General features: G+C 35.1%; 1 protein-coding gene and 1 pseudogene across 5 annotated transcripts; one reads left to right on the top strand and one right to left on the bottom strand.

Moving 5' to 3' along the window:
* The first annotated feature begins 1263 nt into the window (after positions 1-1263).
* On the top strand, positions 1264-5144 carry LOC131594684 (cyprosin-like). Of its 5 annotated transcripts, XM_058866873.1 has the most exons (15): positions 1264-1416; positions 1501-1821; positions 2040-2100; positions 2183-2277; positions 2352-2464; positions 2730-2898; positions 2980-3019; positions 3253-3317; positions 3533-3646; positions 3725-3789; positions 3886-4042; positions 4140-4259; positions 4333-4427; positions 4667-4716; positions 4839-5144. In XM_058866873.1, the coding sequence occupies exons 2-15, from the start codon at positions 1501-1503 to the stop codon at positions 4880-4882; spliced, it is 1509 nt and encodes a 502-aa protein (XP_058722856.1). In that variant the 5' UTR covers positions 1264-1416; the 3' UTR covers positions 4883-5144. The 5 variants fall into 5 exon arrangements, 4 of the variants coding, with proteins under 4 accessions (XP_058722856.1, XP_058722854.1, XP_058722855.1 ...); XM_058866871.1 differs by having other exon boundaries at positions 3533-3789; XR_009281451.1 differs by having other exon boundaries at positions 3533-3789; positions 4333-4573; positions 4667-5144.
* Positions 5145-8250: 3106 nt separating this feature from the next.
* LOC131599032 (SKP1-like protein 1A) lies at positions 8251-8737 on the bottom strand (annotated as a pseudogene).
* Positions 8738-18815: the final 10078 nt, after the last annotated feature.

Genomic DNA, 18815 nt, shown 5'->3' with positions numbered 1-18815 from the left:
GTATTTAAAAAAGATCTTGTGTAAGGAGTCATCTTTCTCCTGAGACGGTTAGTCTTTGAACATGATTTATGCTCTAATGCCACTTGTTAGACTTGAGACGTTACACATAAGAGGGATGAATTGGGTGGTTTGGAAAAACTTAGTTTTGAAAGCTTTTGACAAGTTAATCAGATTTTAAGAAACATTTTTAAAAAGACTAAGCAACGAAAAAGTAAATAGAGGAAAGTAAATAGTTAAGGGAAGAAGAACACAAAGAATTATAGAGGTTCAGTCAAATCAAAAGGATCTACTTCTCTCCACAAGACTTTGTCTTGAAAGTTTTCAATAATACTTTAGAGCTTTTAGTAGGAAAGACTTACAAACTCCCTTATACAAGGAAACGATGGTTGACCTTCAACCAAATATTACAAAACGATAAATATGGGCATTTTGCGTCTTTTCCCTGGTATAATGCTGAGAGTGAAGTGACCAATCTTCCTTCCCAATTGTAGACTGAAGTGGTTAGTCTCCTTTCCAAGAACACGAACCTTGAAGCAGTTAGTCTTCAAGTTCTAAAATATCTGAGCTCAATTCCTCTAGTTTTAATAGGACAAACCAAACAACCTACAGAATTTTGATCGGACTAATCTCTAATATATGAAGACTTTAATACCAGGCTAACCAAGAACCAATGAAGATTTTAACAACGACTAATCTTCAACCTAGGACTGATCACATAATCTCCAACCTAAGCTTTTATCGGGTTTAACTTCAAACCACAAACAATATTTAATTGGAAAATATTCAACCAAGATGTATACAAAAGATTCGCTTAGTGAATTTTACAATTCTTCCCTTTCCAATTTTACACAAGCAACTTCATTTTCAAAGGAACTTCTCTCGCAAAAGCATTTGACTATAAATCTAGTGAGAGAAAGTTAAAATAAAACTTGAGAGAGAGAGAGAGAGATAGATGAAAGTGTCAAAATAAGATTCTGGATGGTTAATGGTTTGAAATGAGAAAAGAAGGTGTGCCCAAAATGAAATTTACTATTATCTAATCGATTACTATGTATTTTTGATGTTTTTTCTTGATAAAAACATTTGAAAAAAGTTTTAGTATATGTGCACTTATAGTCATATACTTTTACGAAAAAGCCCCTGTGATTACATAATCAACATTTAAATAGAATTTTAATGTAGACAATTATTTTAACCTATGCGGGCACACATTTATTTAATGTAAAAAAATGATATGAGAATCATTAATCGGATGGTATTTGTTAGGACAGAAAAATGAAAAGATAATATACTACGCAATACGAAAAGTATGTTACTCCCCAGCTTATTAGATTGTCAAAATCCAAATTTCTCCTTTTTAGTGTACCATCTCGGTCAAACTGTGGCCATAAAAGTCAATATCATCCCATTCCCAAGGTATGAACAAAGTCCTAAACTTGTTTATGTTTTGCTTTCTTGTTTGTAATTGTAATAAGTCAACCACTCTTTAATTGTAACCAGATGAATATCAAGTATCTGCTGGTTGTTATATGTCTCTGGCTTTGTTCCATATCTTTGTCTCTTACAATTTCTGATGATGGGTTGATGAGAGTTTCTCTAAAAAGGAGAAATTTGGATTTTGACACTCTTAATTCTGCCATAGTTTTAAAGAGTGTTGATAAAAACTGTTCCCAAAAAGATGTTGTTGTGTATCTTAAGAATTACTTTGATGTACAATATTTTGGGGAAATTGGTATTGGTTCACCTCCACAGTACTTCAATGTTGTTTTTGACACTGGTAGCTCCAATCTTTGGGTTCCATCTTCCAAATGCATATTCTCAGTAAGTTACTCACTCACTGATTTGATTATTATACAATTGAACTGACTACCTATGAATCAGGGACACTGGAAACACAATACCGACACTGACACGTCGATACTAGTAATTACAAGTGTCCGGTGTTGGTTTCTGACATCAACACTGAAACTGACACATTTTTTTAGTTATGTGTCTGTCAGATATACCCTATAAGTTATGTGTTTATTTGACTAATGCAGATTGCTTGCTATTTTCATTCCAAATATAGTTCAAAGATATCTACCACTTATAAGGAAATTGGTAACTTTGGATTAAGATTGCATTTAACCTAAAAAATATAGGCTTTCTTTTTAAAGTGTCTCTTTTGTTTGATAATATGCAGGAATACGTTGTAAAATTCCTTATGATCAAGGATACATTTATGGATTCTTCAGCCAAGACAATGTAAAAGTTGGGGATATTATTATCAAAGATCAAGTAAGGGTTCTGATGGAGTTGTATTGTAGATGCTTCTTTGGTTGCATTGATGATTGGTTGGTTTCATCCTACAGGGATTTTCTGAGATTACACGGGAAGGAAATTTCGCACTTTTAGCTCTTCCGTTTGATGGTATACTTGGACTTGGATTCCAGGATATTTCAGTTGGAGGAGTCACACCAGTGTGGTAATACTATGCACATAATAACTATTTTAGTTTGTTTCATTACTTATTGAAGTTTCAAACCGACACTTCATATTGAAGGTGTGTCAGATGCCCAACACGTGGGAGTGTGAGACACTGACACATATGATTACATTCAATTATATCACTTCCTTAAATATTGTTAGTGTCAACATATCAGTGTCAATGTCGTGTCTGATGTCTGTGTATCAGTATATGCTTTTGATTCCCCCAAAAGTATAATTGATTAGTTTTTTTGGTGATACAGGTATAATATGATAGAACAAGGACAAGTACTGGAAAAAGTTTTCTCTTTTTGGCTAAATAAAGATCCATTGGGAGAAATTGGGGGTGAGATTGTGTTTGGAGGTATGGACAAGAGGCATTTTAAAGGTGAACACACTTACTTTCCAATTTCTCAAAAGGGTTATTGGCAGGTATTATTATGATATAGAAATTCATCAATAGGTTTTATTATCAACCATGCCACTCTTAATTTTTAGTGTTTGCACCTGCAGATTGAAGTGGGAGATATTCTACTTGCAAATGATACAACAGGTTAAAGACATGTCTGATGCCCAACACGTATTGGTTCTAGACACTAACGTGACACCAACCAAAACATTTGATTGCATTTAATTTAATCACTTTTGTTATCTAAAGTTATTACTGATGTCATATCGGTGTCTGCGTATGTGCTAGTGCTGAATATCATGTGTTAATACTAGCTTCATATTAGATTCAAATTTTCACGACCATAGACTGATTAAAAATCGTGTAAATATTTACAGGTTTTTGTGATGGTGGATGTGCTGCAATAGTGGACTCAGGAACATCTTTAATTGCTGGTCCAACTGTATTACTATTATCTCAAATTTTACTTCTATATTAATATATTGTTTTGTTACCTTTTCAACGAACCACTGTCCCAGACACGGACACAACACTCACACGTTGACAATTATAATAATTTGTTGAAATAGTGGAATAATTGAACATAACCACATTTGTTTGTGTCGTGCCGCTGTCAAACATTGAGCACCCCTTCAATTCTAGTTCCTTTCTTTGCAGGGTGTTGTGACTCAAATCAACCATGCCATTGGAACAGAAGGATATGTTAGTTTTGAGTGTAAAAGCATTGTCCATAACTACGGAGATTTGATATGGGAATCCTTGATTTCAGGAGTTTGTTCTCTTTCTCTCTATGTACTTATATTCTCAACACTAACCTTTTACTTATCTCGGTATGTCACATGTCTGCAGTTAAATCCTGAAATCTTATGCGCGAACATTGGACTTTGTTCATATAACGGATTTCAAAGATCGAAGTACAAATTTTTCATTTCTCATTATCCTGGTCTTGATTGTTTTTGAGACATCTTTTGTTCGTGTTTATCTAAACATAAGTCCGATTTTACCTCCAGCGATGTTATTGAAACAGTGGTGCACAATGAAACTCGGGATGGATCGCAAACAACGAAGAGCCCCTTTTGTAGTTTTTGCAATATGATTGTCCTTTGGATTCAAGTTCAGATTCAGCAAAGCGACGCAAAGGAAAAAGTATTAAAGCACGTGGACGAGGTAATTTTTAGCGAAATTAAAGGATATGCACTTTCGTGTAAGATAAAACTGCAAAATATGATGTTGAAAACTGAAGAGTTGTTTGTTTATGTGAAAGCTATGCGAGAGGCTCCCGAATCCGGTCGGACAATCATTTATAAACTGCAGTAGTGTCTCAGATATGCCAAACATTACATTCTCAATTGGAAGCAAATTGTTTCATCTGTCTCCACAACAGGTTTGAGTTTCAATCCATATTTGATTATAACTTCTAAGGAGAAATGCTAACAAATTCTTAGTGTGATTTTCAGTATATTCTTAAAGTTGATGATGATAAAGATAGTTCTCCTGTGTGCTATAGTGGATTTGTTGCTCTAGATGTGCTTTCTCCACAGGGTCCCCTCTGGTAATGCATACTTATCATGATATTCACAATGTCTTTCTTAATGCTTAATGTTGCATGCTATGAAGCACGGACACCGGAAACACGGCACCAACACTGATACGTCGACATCAGTAATAATTTGAAAAATTGAATAGTTAAACGTAATCGTAAGTATATGGACACATTTTTTTTCAAAGGTGTCGGTGCTACAAAGAGATTACATATTGTATGACAATAGAAAGTTTTATATATATGTGCAGGGTTCTTGGAGACATTTTCTTAAAGGCATATCACACAGTGTTTGATTATGGTAATCTCCGCATAGGATTTGCAGAATCTGTATAGTCATTGTTGTTCACATGATTCACAGCAGTACATACGTATATATGAGTTTTGTAATATTGTATAGTAATGTGTAGACCATGTTAATAGGTTTCGGAAAATGTATAAGAAATATGATGAGAGCTTATTCATAAAATTGTTGGGCCAGAGATGTACATGATTTGCTACATGATATGTTCAACTATGGCCTCAAGAGACATGTAACCAAGGTAGCCAAAGGACGAGTCTTCAAGGGAATGTGTTATTTTGTTTTAATATTATTTTTACTTAGTTGTTGTTGTTGTGGTCTCACCTAGATACCAAATTCTATACAAACTTGTGTATTATTGTACCGAATAACATCATTGCTTTAGGATGCAAAAATGTGATGGTGTTAATAGAGTAAGATTGATTCTATTAGAATCTCTTCAAATTTTGGTGCTTTGTCATTTTTATAATTGGTGTAAAATTAAGTATGGGAAGGTTGAAATATTTTGATGTTTAGATTAATTATGTAGTGATCTAATCTAGAGACAGTGGTGAGCGAGGGGCACACTTTGGTCTTTTGACCTTTTCGAATTTCCTTTGTGCTAGTTCGAGTGTTTCTCTTTTGGTTCGAGCGCCTCTTGTTCAGATGTGTCGCTTGAGTATATATTTTTATGGTCATAATGTGTGATCATCTGTAGAGCGTGTATATTGGATCAACATATGTTACATATAGGAAGTCATGAGACTGAACCACATCATACATACTTCAGAGAATAAACCACCCACGCATACGAGTGGTTACTAAATTATTGGGAGACTTAACTCTTTCGATTCAAGGCTCTTGGAGGCTATAGATACATCAGAATGATGATACTGAAAGGGGGGAGGGGATCCCCAAGAAACACCAATACAATAACTTTTTACCTCACGCGAGTTAGCTCTCGATGCTTAAAGCCTCTGGCAACCCTTATCTTCCAAGGGTTGTCATGCATATTATACTTTTATCCAGTATAATTGACATCCATTGTGGGGCACTGGTAAAACTGTCCTGGATCACGATCACTGCATTCAACCAGAATATTGTCTTTATACTCACCCCACATCATGGTGAACAAGAAGACAACTAATTCGATCAACGAAGACTCTGACATCAAGGAAAGTGTCATAGCGAAAATGTGAGTCGTTATGGACAACCTTCGTCGCTAGAACAAACTTTGGAAGATAACATTCATCATATCCAACAACTCTAACAAGGGATGAATATTGTGGATGAACTAGAATCATTGGATTCCCAACCTCTGTCAAAAAAAATATGGGAGGAGCTCATTCCATAGTACTTTAAGAGGCCATCATTGGCTAGGTTAGATGGACGCATCGACCCATATGAGCATGTGACCTCCATCAACACTCCGTCGCCGAAAGATCAACGATAATGTTGGCCAATATAGTGACACGAGCAGAGTGTTACATAAAGGACAAGGAGAGTAATGCAGAGAAGTAGGGAAGTGACACAAATGATTTCACTCTCGGCGCATACATATTACGAAGGAGCCAATACACATCGCCCATGAGAGCCAATTCACTCTTGTAAATTCTCGTCCACGGCAAATATGGCGTGAAGTCCTACACATGCACAATATCCCCCAACCTGTGGCTCCCAAGACTAAAGTCATCAGACCTAATTCCCATTGTTGGTAGTTTTCCGGGCGAACCAATAAAGGTGAAGAGTTATATAACACTAAATACTACATTTGAAATAAGAGAAAATGCTAGAGAGATCAAGGTAAGATATTTGGTCATTGCTACACCCTCATCGTATACTATGATTATTGGGAAACCTACACTTTACCATTTGGTAGTTGTCCTATCCGCCTTATACATGTGCATGAAGTACCTTCTCTTAGATGGTCGGGTTGGTGTTATCTAAGGAAATCAAAATATTGCTAGAAAATGTTATGTGGAAAGCTTAAAGTTGAAGAGGGTCAAAACAACATGCGTAAGCACCGTGAGCACGAAGAAAGGGATAGAGACACTGGAGAAAATTTATGCTGAGGAGATCCTCCCTAATTGTAGTGAAGAGATCGCCAATTATGTAGGAAAGGAGAGTTGAATGATGGGGCAAAAGGGCCTCGTTTACTTTAGTATATTTAATGTTTACATGTTTTAGGCGAGTTACAATCTCGTCTATGTTTGTAACGATATTAATGTTTCCATGGGGAGCTCTTTTCCGAAATTGTTATATCAACACACTATTTTTATTAGGCCTTTCCTTTATTTATATCGTTGTTGGGTTGTTGCTAGTTTACTTGCAGGATCTCAAAAAGCAAAGGAGTAAGGTCAAGATCACCTCTTAAGACTATTAGACATGTTGGATCCTGCGTTGGAATTATTGCTATCTCTTAAGGCTATTAATCATGTTAGATCCCTACGTGAGAGCACTTATCGCCTCTTAAGGCTATTAAAGATGTTGGATCCTTACGTGGGAGTTTTGGCCGCGTATTGATGTTATTAAACATGTTGAATACTTACGTGGGATTGTCTAAAATTGAGGAGGGTCAAGATTGAAAAGACATATAATTAGTATACATTTAAAAAGTTGACGGGGTGCAACTGCACACCCTGATAACCATGTGGTTCCGCCCCTGATTAGATCTAGGCTGGTTAGGATCGTAATGTCAGTTTCGGTACAAGTTGTCTAATTATTCGTTGCTCATTTATATACAATTTTGCAGACTCAATCTTTGAATCTTTATTTGGACAATTGATAAGCCTTAAACATCGATGTCTCGCTCATTTTCTACATGAGATCATTCAATATGGATCAATTTCTTTACCTTTTTATCTAGGATCAATTATGTATGATTATTTATAAGTCTTTAAAAGCTATGTCTGAGTAGAGATGTTCTTATCATTAAAAGGGATGTGTTTGGCTTAGGCCAACCTTTTTGCCTTTGCCCAATAATCCCCATCATGTCTGAATTTTAACCTGGTCTCATCACCCCATGTCCAAGTTCATACACGGTCCAAGATAAGACTGAAATGTACACAATCCCTCTAAAATAAAAGGACGGAGTATTTTAAAAAGGAAAGTAGAATGTACATAGTCTCTCAAGTATGAGACTCAGAATGTACACAATCCCTCTACTATGATTTAATCATAACAATATACACAAACTACACAATATGTAAAAGAGAAGAATCATACAATACAACCATATTAAATTATACACAAACCACATCTAAATATATGAAAGAGAAAAATGATACAATCTGAAAATATACACAAACTACCGCATATTAATTCCAAACAGAACCAATGCACAAATCAATAACACAGCATCGATATAAATATAAGAGAAACATTAATTCAGACTCAAACATATATAAATACATAATATGGCAGCTCTTTGATGAATAAAACTAACATAACATAAGAGTAGACAGATCCTTAAAATATAATAATGAATAAAACATGAATTTAGTCATTAAACTTATCACTCTATATCTTATAAAATCTGAAAAAAAATATGTGTAATCATTCAAAAGCCCATTGATTTTCGCGGCGAACTTCTTCCTCTTCCTCTTCTGTGAAGTCATTCACAATATTAAACATTTTGCGAACCTCCTCAACAGTCTTACCAACCATCATGTCCGCGGTAGCTTGGGTTGTAAGTTCTAAAAGACTCTTGATGTCCAAATAGTTTGCAGCCAATATGAGTTCAAAGAGTGTGACTTGATCGATCAACCTTTACGAACTCGGCATCCCAAGCCTTGAGACCATCATCATGATCAGAAGGTTTTTCTTCAGAATTCGCAGCCTCGACAATATGCTTCTTGCAGTACTCAATGACTTTTGCCAAAATCTGGCTGGTTACATTTGGAAGAGGAATTCCAGTGTCATCGGCGCAATTATCCTCAATCATATGCTTGATCGTTTGTGATTCCAACGCCACTGCTTCGTCGACTTCGAAAATATCACCATCACGACTCTTGAGATTGATCTTCTTTGTTGATGCCATGATTGAACTTTGATTGTTGAATACTATTCAGAAACCCTAACCCTTGTAAGGATATTAAGTAGTGAACAGCTTGACAGTATTTATATTGCAACTAGGGTTGAACTTGGACTCCAGCGTATCCAACAAGTTTAATTTATTGTTTTTTTTTTTTTCCTTTCTTTGTTTAAAGATTTGATTTGAATTTGAATCAAACAGATTCATTACTTTTTAATTCAAAATATATAAAAGATTTGTTATCCATATAAAAGCGTATAGAATGGATATTGGTTTTTTTTTTTACTTTTTTTCTGTTACATAGTACTCCTTATTTAAAAATATATAAACAAATTTAGTTTTTTTTATAAACTATAAGTAAAAAAATATATCAATAGTTGTAAATCAGTGATAGTGTAAAAAATCTTTACAGTGTATTTTTATTAAATTCTTAAAAACATATATCTCTCTCAAATAAAATTAAATACAAATTCCCTCATTTGTTTCAAAACTAATTATATTGTTTTTAGATTTTGTGATGAAATTTATTATAAGTAAAACTCAATAATACATACATTAACTTAATTAATATATTGTTATTTTTTAATAAGTATAATTATTCTTAACATATATATTGCAATGTAAAAAGTAGAGAGTGGTAGGGACTAAAATGGGTTAATTCATAAGTGTCGGTCCGCCAATCCTAAAAGTTATAGAGTTTGAGTCAAAAAATTAGAACTCATATTATTTTAGGGTTTTTTTTTCAATTCGACCTTAAGTGTTCCCTATTCATTAGAATAAGTCCGTATGAGCCACGGATAACCCATTATATATATATATATATATATATATATATATATATATATATATATATATATATATATATATATATATATATATATATATATATATATATATATATATATATGCCAACCATAAAACTAATAGTGATGTTAGTTTTGTCTATAATGACCAAAATTATTTGAAGCTTAAACTTAATGTTCCAACTGCATAATCTTTCATTCCATGCGAGCTCTAAACATATAAATATTGAGTTCCATTTTATTTGAGAGAAAACTCAGAAAGGCATCATTCATCTTCTATTGGTTCCCTTATCATCTAAAGTTGGGAATATTTTCACGATGTGTCTTTATGTGAACTCATTTAAATCCTATGTTACCAAGTTAGGAGTTTGCAACATTCACAATTCAAACTAAGGTGGAATATTAATTTTATTAATATACTAAAGCAAATTAGTTTGGTTACAAGAAGTTGGGTAGTTAGTGTAATCACTTGCAATTAATTTTCTGCGCAATCAATTGTAACTGATTTTCTATTTAATCTTTAGTGTATATTTTGTTTAGCTTTTGAATGAGGAAAACTCGATTCTAGAGGTGTAAAATTGATTTTGGAATAATTTTGAAGTATTTGTTTTTTTAAAGTATAATTGATTTTTCTTTTAGAATATATTCTTCTTGAAATTAGAATTTATATCTTTTGAGTTAAAATGTGATTTTTACATTGAAAAATCAATTTAGCATAAAACTATCCAAATATAAATAACTTTACATTCAACTCACTTTTAACCAAAATCACTTGCATAGAATCAATTCACTCAAAATAATTTTTCTTACCACAAAACCAAACACTTACTTAGTCTGTTATAAAATTAAACCAAATAGCAATAGTATGTCATATTAACTCAAGTAAATTAAAATTAACGAGAAACAGTGTGTTATAGGTAGGGTAGTAAATTCCAGCGTGAATGTTGAGAGCGACCTCTATTGTGTTCATTGTTCCATCCTCTTCCACGGTAGCCGCGACCATTAACTCCTATAGCATGATTGTTATAACCTCTATCGCGGTTAGTGCGGTTGGAAGGAGAAAGGGCTGATGGATCAGTGTGTGAGGAAATGAAGGCAGCGTTGTCAGTGGTGCTGAGTGCTGATTTTCTTTTTTGCTTGGTATATTTCTTCTAAGATGATCATGGAACATGCTTTGTAAAAGGATGGAAGAGACTCATTGTTACGAATTTGCGATCCCACAGTAGCATATGCATCGGTTAGGCCTGAGATGAGTTGAAGAACCTGACGTTCATTGGAAACAGGAGCCCTGACATTAGATATAGTTGGTCGGAGTGGGATTTGAGATGTTGACAGTGTTGAAAGTATATTGGAGTACTTTTAGTTTATCGTTTCCACAGGGTTTGCTGGCGATATCACCGCCGTTCTATAGTTTATATTGTCTTGAGTTAAATTTACTTTGGGTTTTATTTGGTAAAAGATCATTCACAAGTTTAGTAGCAAGGATAAAAATTAAGAAAGTTCTACGGTTATAAAGAAGTATCAAGACTTGATTTCATCGACCTAAATTGTATGTATTCCTACGAACACGCATATGAATTCGTTATCAATCAATAATTTCACGTATCATTCGTCTATACCGTTTGTTTCCGCAACGATATAGCAAGTTTCAATTCTATGTCTTACCCTGGTTTCGAGTCATGGATCGTAAGTCCGTTGATCTTATCCTCGTCATTCTCCTATTCTATAGGTCATAGGTCGGTTGATCTTACCCTGGTTTTGAGTCATGGATCGTAGGTCCGTTGATCTTATCCCCGTCTCTTTCAATTCTATGAGTCGTAGGTCCGTTGATCTTACCCTGGTTTCGATTCATGGATCGTAGTTCCGTTGATCTTATCCTCGTCTTTTCAATTCTATGGGTCATAGGTCCGTTGATCTTACCCTGGTTTCGAGTCATGGATCGTAGGTCCGTTGATCTTATCCTTGTCATTTTCAATTCTATGGGTCGTAGGTTTGTTGATCTTACCCTGGTTTTGAGTCATGGATCGTAGGTCCGTTGATCTTATCCTCGTCTTTTTCAATTCTATGGGTCGTAGGTCCGTTGATCTTACCCTGGTTTCGATTCATGGATCTTAGGTCCGTTGATCTTATCCTCGTATCTTTCAATACTATGGGTCGTAGGTCCGTTGATCTTATCCTGGTTTCTAGTCATGGATTGTAGGCACGTTGATCTTATCCTCGTCTTTTTCAATTCTATGGGTCGTAGGTCCGTTGATCTTACCCTGGTTTCGAGTCATGGATCGTAGGTCCGTTGATCTTATCCTCGTCTTTTTAGATTTTATGGGTCGTAGGTCCGTTGATCTTACCCTGGTTTTGAGTCATGGATCGTAGGTCCGTTGATCTTATCCTCGTCTTTTTCAATTTTATGGATCGTAGGTCCGTTGATCTTATCCTCGTCTCTTTCAATTCTATGGGTTGTAGGTCCGTTGATCTTACCCTGATTTCGAGTCATGGATCGTAGGTCCGTTGATCTTATCCTCGTCTTTTTCATTTCTATGGGTCGTAGGTCCTTTGATCTTACCCTGGTTTTGAGTTATGGATCATAGGTCCGTTGATCTTATCCCCGTCTTTTTTAATTCTATGGGTCGTAGGTCTGTTGATCTTACCCTGGTTTCGAGTCATGGATCGTAGGTCCGTTGATCTTATCCTCGTCTTTTTCAATTCTATGGGTCGTAGGTCCGTTGATCTTACCCTGGTTTCGAGTCATGGATTGTGGGTCCGTTAATCTTATCCTCGTCTTTTTCAATTTTATGGGTCGTAGGTACGTTGATCTTACCCTGGTTTTGAGTCATGGATCGTAGGTCCGTTGATCTTATCTCTCCATCAAACCCGCATTTTTCAATCACTGTTTCATGTAACATTCACTTCCTTTGGGAACATTGTATTGGCACCGCTACCACGCTTCAAGTTATCACCATTCAACCATCGCTCATCATAAACCCGTTCCACTAAAAAAAACAAAGTTCTCTTTCCCCAACAGTAAGTTCCGGCGTCTATGGCTTCTGATTCTTCTTTCACAATGGGATGAGGTGTCACGATATTACTGGCCCATGTTCCCACCTCTTTGCATGTTTTGTTCACTTCAATCATTGGTTGAGTCAGGTGTGATGTTGTGCTTGGCCCATGTAGGGTTTTGTCTTGTAGCCACTTAACTTGGCATTGACTTATTGATATCTATGCATGTGTCACGTTTTATTTTTTGTAAATAGAAACAATGTTTAACTACATATGCTGACTAATAAAAATGAATATTAGAATAAGAGAATAAAAATGGATAGGTGATATAGTTAGCTGGGCCATGCTATGGAGGGTATTGGGCCTAACGAATTTCTTTTTACACTCCCTGATCCTAGCCTATTGCGCTAATAAACTAGATTTCAGTTCATGTTTCATTTGCTAATTCACCCCCCTGTTTGTAGCAGTTTTTTTTATTTGTTTTAAAAATTGTTTTTTCCTTTTAATTTTTGTTTGATTAATGCAATTCCCATGAAATAAAAAATGATAAAAAATAGTTTCTTAACCAATTAGGTTTTTAGAATACTTGGATTTTAGTTTAGGATTTTAATTGATTTGTTTTGTTGTTTTTTCCTTTAATTGTTGATTGGTCCATGTTAATAAAAAAATACATAGTTTTAACTTTAATTCTTGAAAATAGTCTTAAACATGAATAAAAATAGTATTGTACTTGTGAATATTTTTCTCGTAGGTTTAGAATTTAATTCTCTTATTTTTGTGAATATTTTTCATACTTTGTGAAATATCTAAAATACCCCTTGTCATACCCCAAAATTTCCCCACCACATTTTATACTCAAGTTCATTTGAATATCACAGACTCAAAGACACATTCTCCTAAACAATGGCTCTATGAACTAGGGTTTTGAATTCTCTAAAGAAAATCAATGAATCAAAGTCTCCAATGGATTTCAGAGGACTCATGATGTTTCAAACTATCTCCATGACAAAATTCAGGCTTCAATTCCAAGGATTGCCCAATCAATTGCTCAAAAAGTCAACAGTCGACCAGTTTGACCTTAAAGTCAACTATGGTCAAAGTACAGTCAAAATTCCTGATTTTTGGTAAACATCCTTATTTTTAAGTATCATTCATCATTTGATCAAGGACTGATCATGATTCATCAAGGAAAGTTCAGAAATCAACAAAACCTAAAGTTTCTAAATTAGGGTTTTTTGACCTAAAGTCAACTGAAATTTGACCAGCCATAACTTCTACATGGAACATCAGAAATTTCCCATCCAAAGCACATTTTGGAGGAAATTGAATTGCCTACAACTTTGTCTCTCACATGCCAAGTCTAAAAATGCTTCATTTGAGAGATATGGACCAAAAGATTATAGGTCCTTTTTGAAAGTCAACCAAAAGCAGTTTTTTGTCAAAGACCATATAATCAAGATAAAATCCTCAAATGAAGGGGACATCTTGAGGTTTCCAAAAAGTCCTAGAACTCTTCCATATCTTAAAAATTGAGGGAGATATGCCTTGTCAAAGTTAGACAATTTTAAGAAGAAAAATGTGAAATTAAAGGCTCCAAAATGAATCTTTTTGCAAAAGGACCCAATCTTTCTTGGCCCAATCTTCACTCTCAAGTTATCCAAAGCCCCAAGATTCAATTTCCACGAAATTGTTGATTTATTTGATTTATTATGAATTTTTATTCATTTAAAAAAGGATTAAAATTAAGTAAATCAATAGAAAATCAAAGATATGGTTTAAGGGATCAATTTGAATCAAATCCAATCATAATTTACCCCCATATTCAATATAATTTACTGCATACATGGATTGGATGTGATTGAGACCAATTTAGAAAGATTTTGAACCATATTGCAAATCAAAATTTCCACAATTCCAATCAAAGATTTAACAAGATTTCTGAAGGATAGAAAAACACTTAGAAAGGGGGGGTTTGAATAAGTGTAGCTTTTAAAACTGATAAGATAAAAACAATTTGCACAATGATTTTTATCCTGGTTCGTTGTTAACTAAACTACTCCAGTCCACCCCCTTGGAGTGATTTACCTCACCTGAGGATTTAATCCACTAATCACACAAGATTACAATGGTTTTCCACTTAGACAACTTCTAAGTCTTCTAGAGTATACTGATCACAACCTGATCACTCTAGGAACAAACTGCTTAGATACCCTCTAAGACTTTCTAGAGTATTCTGATCAACAACCTGATCACTCTAGTTCTTACAAATAAATGTAAACAATTTCTTTTAAGAGTTACAATGCTTCTTATAAAGCTATTATCACAACTGTGATTTTCTCTTAAGTTTAAGCTTAATCTCACTAAATATATTACAACAGCAATGTAGTGAGGTTGAAGATGAAGTTTGAGAGCTTTTTGAATTTGACAGCGTTTCTGTATATTTGCGCAAGTGTTGTTTTCAGCTTCTCATCAGAACTTCTATTTATAGGCGTTTGAGAAGATGACCGTTGGGAGCATTTAATGCTTTGCGTGATCCGTACATCATTGCATTTAATGTTTCACTCTTTTGTCAACTACCTCGAGCCTTGCTTTCGCTGTGTCTACTGACGTTGCCTTTAATAGCTACTAACGTTCCTTTTGTCAGTCGGCGTAGCCTGCCATCTTGTACTTGCTTCTGATCTGATGTTTGTGTAAACAACGTTTGAATATCATCAGAGTCAAATAGCTTGGTGCAGAGGATCTTCTTGTCTTCTGACGTTGAAGTGCTTCTGAGTGTGATACCATGAGAACTTCAGTGCTTCTGCTTCTGATCTCAAGTCCTTCTGATGCTTCCATAGACCATGTTCTGATTCTGCTTGACCATCTTTTGATGTCTTGCCAGACCATGTTCTGATGTTGCATGCTGAACCTTCTGAGTCAGTGCTTCTTGCGCTGATTTTGTGCATACTCTTTATGTGATTCCTGAAATGGAAATTGCATAGGATTAGAGTACCACATTATCTCATACAAAATTCATATACATTGTTATCATCAAAACTAAGAATATTGATCAGAACAAATCTTGTTCTAACAATCTCCCCCTTTTTTATGATGACAAAAACATATATATATATATATATATATATATATATATATATATGATATGAATTTGCAATCAGAATATCAGACGGCTAAAGACAATTACACAGTTATAGCATAATCATTTAAACATAGTGTGTGAATATGTCTCCCCCTGAGATTAACAATCTCCCCCTGAGATAAATAATCTCCCCCTGAAATAAATACTGGAAGAAATTTATAAATAAAGGACTTCCCTGAGTATTTTCCATTTCAGTTGAGACGATCACATATGCTTAGATCTTCAGAACATTCATAGCTTCTGTTTCTTGCTTCCATAGGACAGCCTCAGAGCTTGAATTTCTGCTTGGATCATTGCATGCTAGATTGTATCAGAACATTGTTGAATGTACCAGAGCATCATCAGAGCATCTCTACATCCTGAAATGTTACAAAACAACCTACACGACAAAAGTCAGAGCATGAATGAATCAGAACATAAAATATGTATCAGAACATATAATATGTATCAGAGCATAAACAATAATGTTTCAGAGCATATTTAGAACAAAAACATGCATCAGAACATTTAAGGGATAAGAATGAGTTAGAGCATATTCTATCATCAGAATATCATAACATTCTTCCTTCTTGCTTCTGATCTTGAAGCTTCATAGCACTCAGCTTGCTTCAATTTCCATGAGCTTGTTTCCATACAGAATTGCTTTTCCCATGTCTTTGCTTCTCATGTTGAGCTTTTAATATTGTCTTCAATCCTGCAAAACGCTTAAAGACACAGAACTTGCAAATTCTTGTTAGAAATGTGGAGACTTTCTCCCAGCAACTGATAACATAAATCAGATCATTTATCACATTTTCTCCCCCCTTTTTTGTCATAACATCAAAAACACAAAAATTTCAGATGAAAAACAAAACAATATGAGAGAAAAGAAGATAATTTTCATTGATAGCAAAAGAGAATTATCAGAAGGTACAAGGAAGATGCATAGAAGACAGATGCAAGAAACAAAGAAACAACTAAGACACAAAGGACTAAGACGACCCTAGCTTAGACATAATCTTGGCCAGCATGTCATGAATCCCAGCTGTAATACGGTGAACTGACTTTTTATCGAAATGTCGCGGTTAAGCATGAGTCGCCACCGACTTTTATTTTATCCAATTTTAGGAAAGGCTAAAAGAACAGGAAAAGACCTTTTAAAAAGATTTTGAGTTCGGGGGGTAAGTTATACAAAGGGAAGGTGTAAGGCACCCTTTGTATCCATGGTTATCCATGGGCTCTTAATTGCTTAGCTCACTTTGTTTGAAATGTTTGAATTGTTTAAAGAGATTTTCGAAGAAGAACTTTAGCTTGTAAATAAGCGTAGTCTTTTTGAATTTGAAAAAGAGGTGTAAAAAGTGATTTGAATTAGAGCAAGCAATTAATAGCAACTACCCTAAGTTAGAAAAGTTATTCTTTTAGCTTTTTGAGGCGAAAGGGTCTATCCGTACCATAAGAGGGTAGGAAGCCTTTCAATTGGATGTGAAGGGTCATCGAGCGTAATCGTTCGCCGTAAGACTGTCCCATGCCATAAAGAGGGCAGGTAGTCTAAGGGAAGGATAGAATAGTCATTTTAACCTTTAGGCAACAGGTGAGGATACCTTAGCAATGGGGACAAATCATCATTTACCGAGGCAACATCGAGGGAAAAAAGTTATGATGAATGAACTGAGGGCAACATTTGCTTTAGGTATCCTCGGAATCGAGGGACTTGACTATTTTTACAATTAGAGGCAACAGGTAACAAGGCAACATAAGAGGTTACCCTAAAGGTGAGTGTGTGCACCAATCACGTGATTGTATTCAGATAATATTTATCTTATAATTATAGTTATTCTAATTCTGTTAAAGGCTTGCACTCCCTAAGATTACTAACCATGCAGTTTAAAATTGCAGAAATTAAAGGCAGGAAAATAAAAATCCTACGCTATTACAATAAACACCTGCGGGGATGGGGAATAAAAAGGCAGAAGAAAACCCTTATAGGGTAACAGAAAAATAAAAGGCAATAATTAATTTCCACATCTTCTTTGCCTTGATCTTCTTCGAATCTTTGATTGACTCGGATCATCTGAGGATTTAGACAGAAAATGAATAAAAGTGAGTGTATGAGAGATTCATTGACTATTGAAGTACACCATAGGCCACGCGTGGGCATGAGCATCGGATCTGGAAGCAACTGGTAACATATATTTGGTAAAAATATTAAAGGAGGCCAACGTGGGGTTCGAACCCCCGTCTCCAGTGTGACCATCGTGTGCACTTTGCCATTCCTACCACTTTCTCATGTTGAATAATAAGCGCAACGCATTGAATATATTAAATAAACAAAAGATTCAAAAAACTAAAAGAATACAACGCGCGCCATTCTTTCTTCTTCCTCGTTGAGTCTTTATAAAACTTACAGACACCTTTAGCAACGATTTTACGTTGTAGCTGTAGGTCTCTATCCCTTCTCCCTGCAAATTATCATCAAATAATGCAAACAAATAACCCAGATCAAGTATAAACACGCTCATGAGTTCAATGGGCTCATCAATTTGGCCTAATTTTGCCTGAAAACGAAAAACCCTTTATTCAGGATCTTCACGACCTAACTATGGCGAATTCACATATCGGATCCTAAAACAAAATTAAACTATCCAGTAAGCTTCCCTACATCATGGTAAACGTGAATATGTAATTTAATCATGCTAAATGTACGTGAATCATTGACATCTTGTTAAGAATAAAACTATCAAACCGTGGGCGTGCGAAGGGGTGCTCCTGGACGCGTAAGACCTTGGAAACTGTATGGATGGATTCAGAGAACACCCAGGTACCTCGCTCGATCCTTCAAATGCCTTGAATTGGTCTAAATCTTGGACTGCATCACTCACCTTCTTCACGGTTTTTTTATTCTTGAGTAGGGTTCTGGATGCCTCAAATTTTCGTCCAAAAAACCCTTTCCCATGATCTGTAGCACCTAGGTCCTTATAGTAAGAAGTTTAGGTCAACAAAATTGGCCTGAATTTTGATGAATCTAAGATTGGCATTTGATTGGAAAATCTTCTTTAGAACTTTCTAAAATTTGGCCTAATTTGCATCAATATTGTCCCAATCACCTCTCCACGAGATTTACTTGCCAATACTGATTTAATGTTTATTGGAATGGATCAATATGATTCCTCAA

This window comes from Vicia villosa, linkage group LG4 (genome assembly GCF_029867415.1).
Source record: "Vicia villosa cultivar HV-30 ecotype Madison, WI linkage group LG4, Vvil1.0, whole genome shotgun sequence".
In the NCBI taxonomy this organism is placed as follows: Eukaryota; Viridiplantae; Streptophyta; class Magnoliopsida; order Fabales; family Fabaceae; genus Vicia; species Vicia villosa.
The sequence above is the reverse complement of the archived record's forward strand: the minus strand, read 5'-3'. Positions and strand labels throughout refer to the sequence as shown.

Bases quoted from the DNA above. Each gene is read 5' to 3' on its own strand.
- LOC131594684 (XM_058866871.1), top strand. From the start codon at position 1,501: ATGAATATCAAGTATCTGCTGGTTGTTATATGTCTCTGGCTTTGTTCC. The intron at 2,899-2,979 runs GTATTATTATGA...TTGCACCTGCAG, and splicing joins CTCAAAAGGGTTATTGGCAG to ATTGAAGTGGGAGATATTCT. The intron at 4,717-4,838 runs GTAATCTCCGCA...CCATGTTAATAG, and splicing joins TCACACAGTGTTTGATTATG to GTTTCGGAAAATGTATAAGA.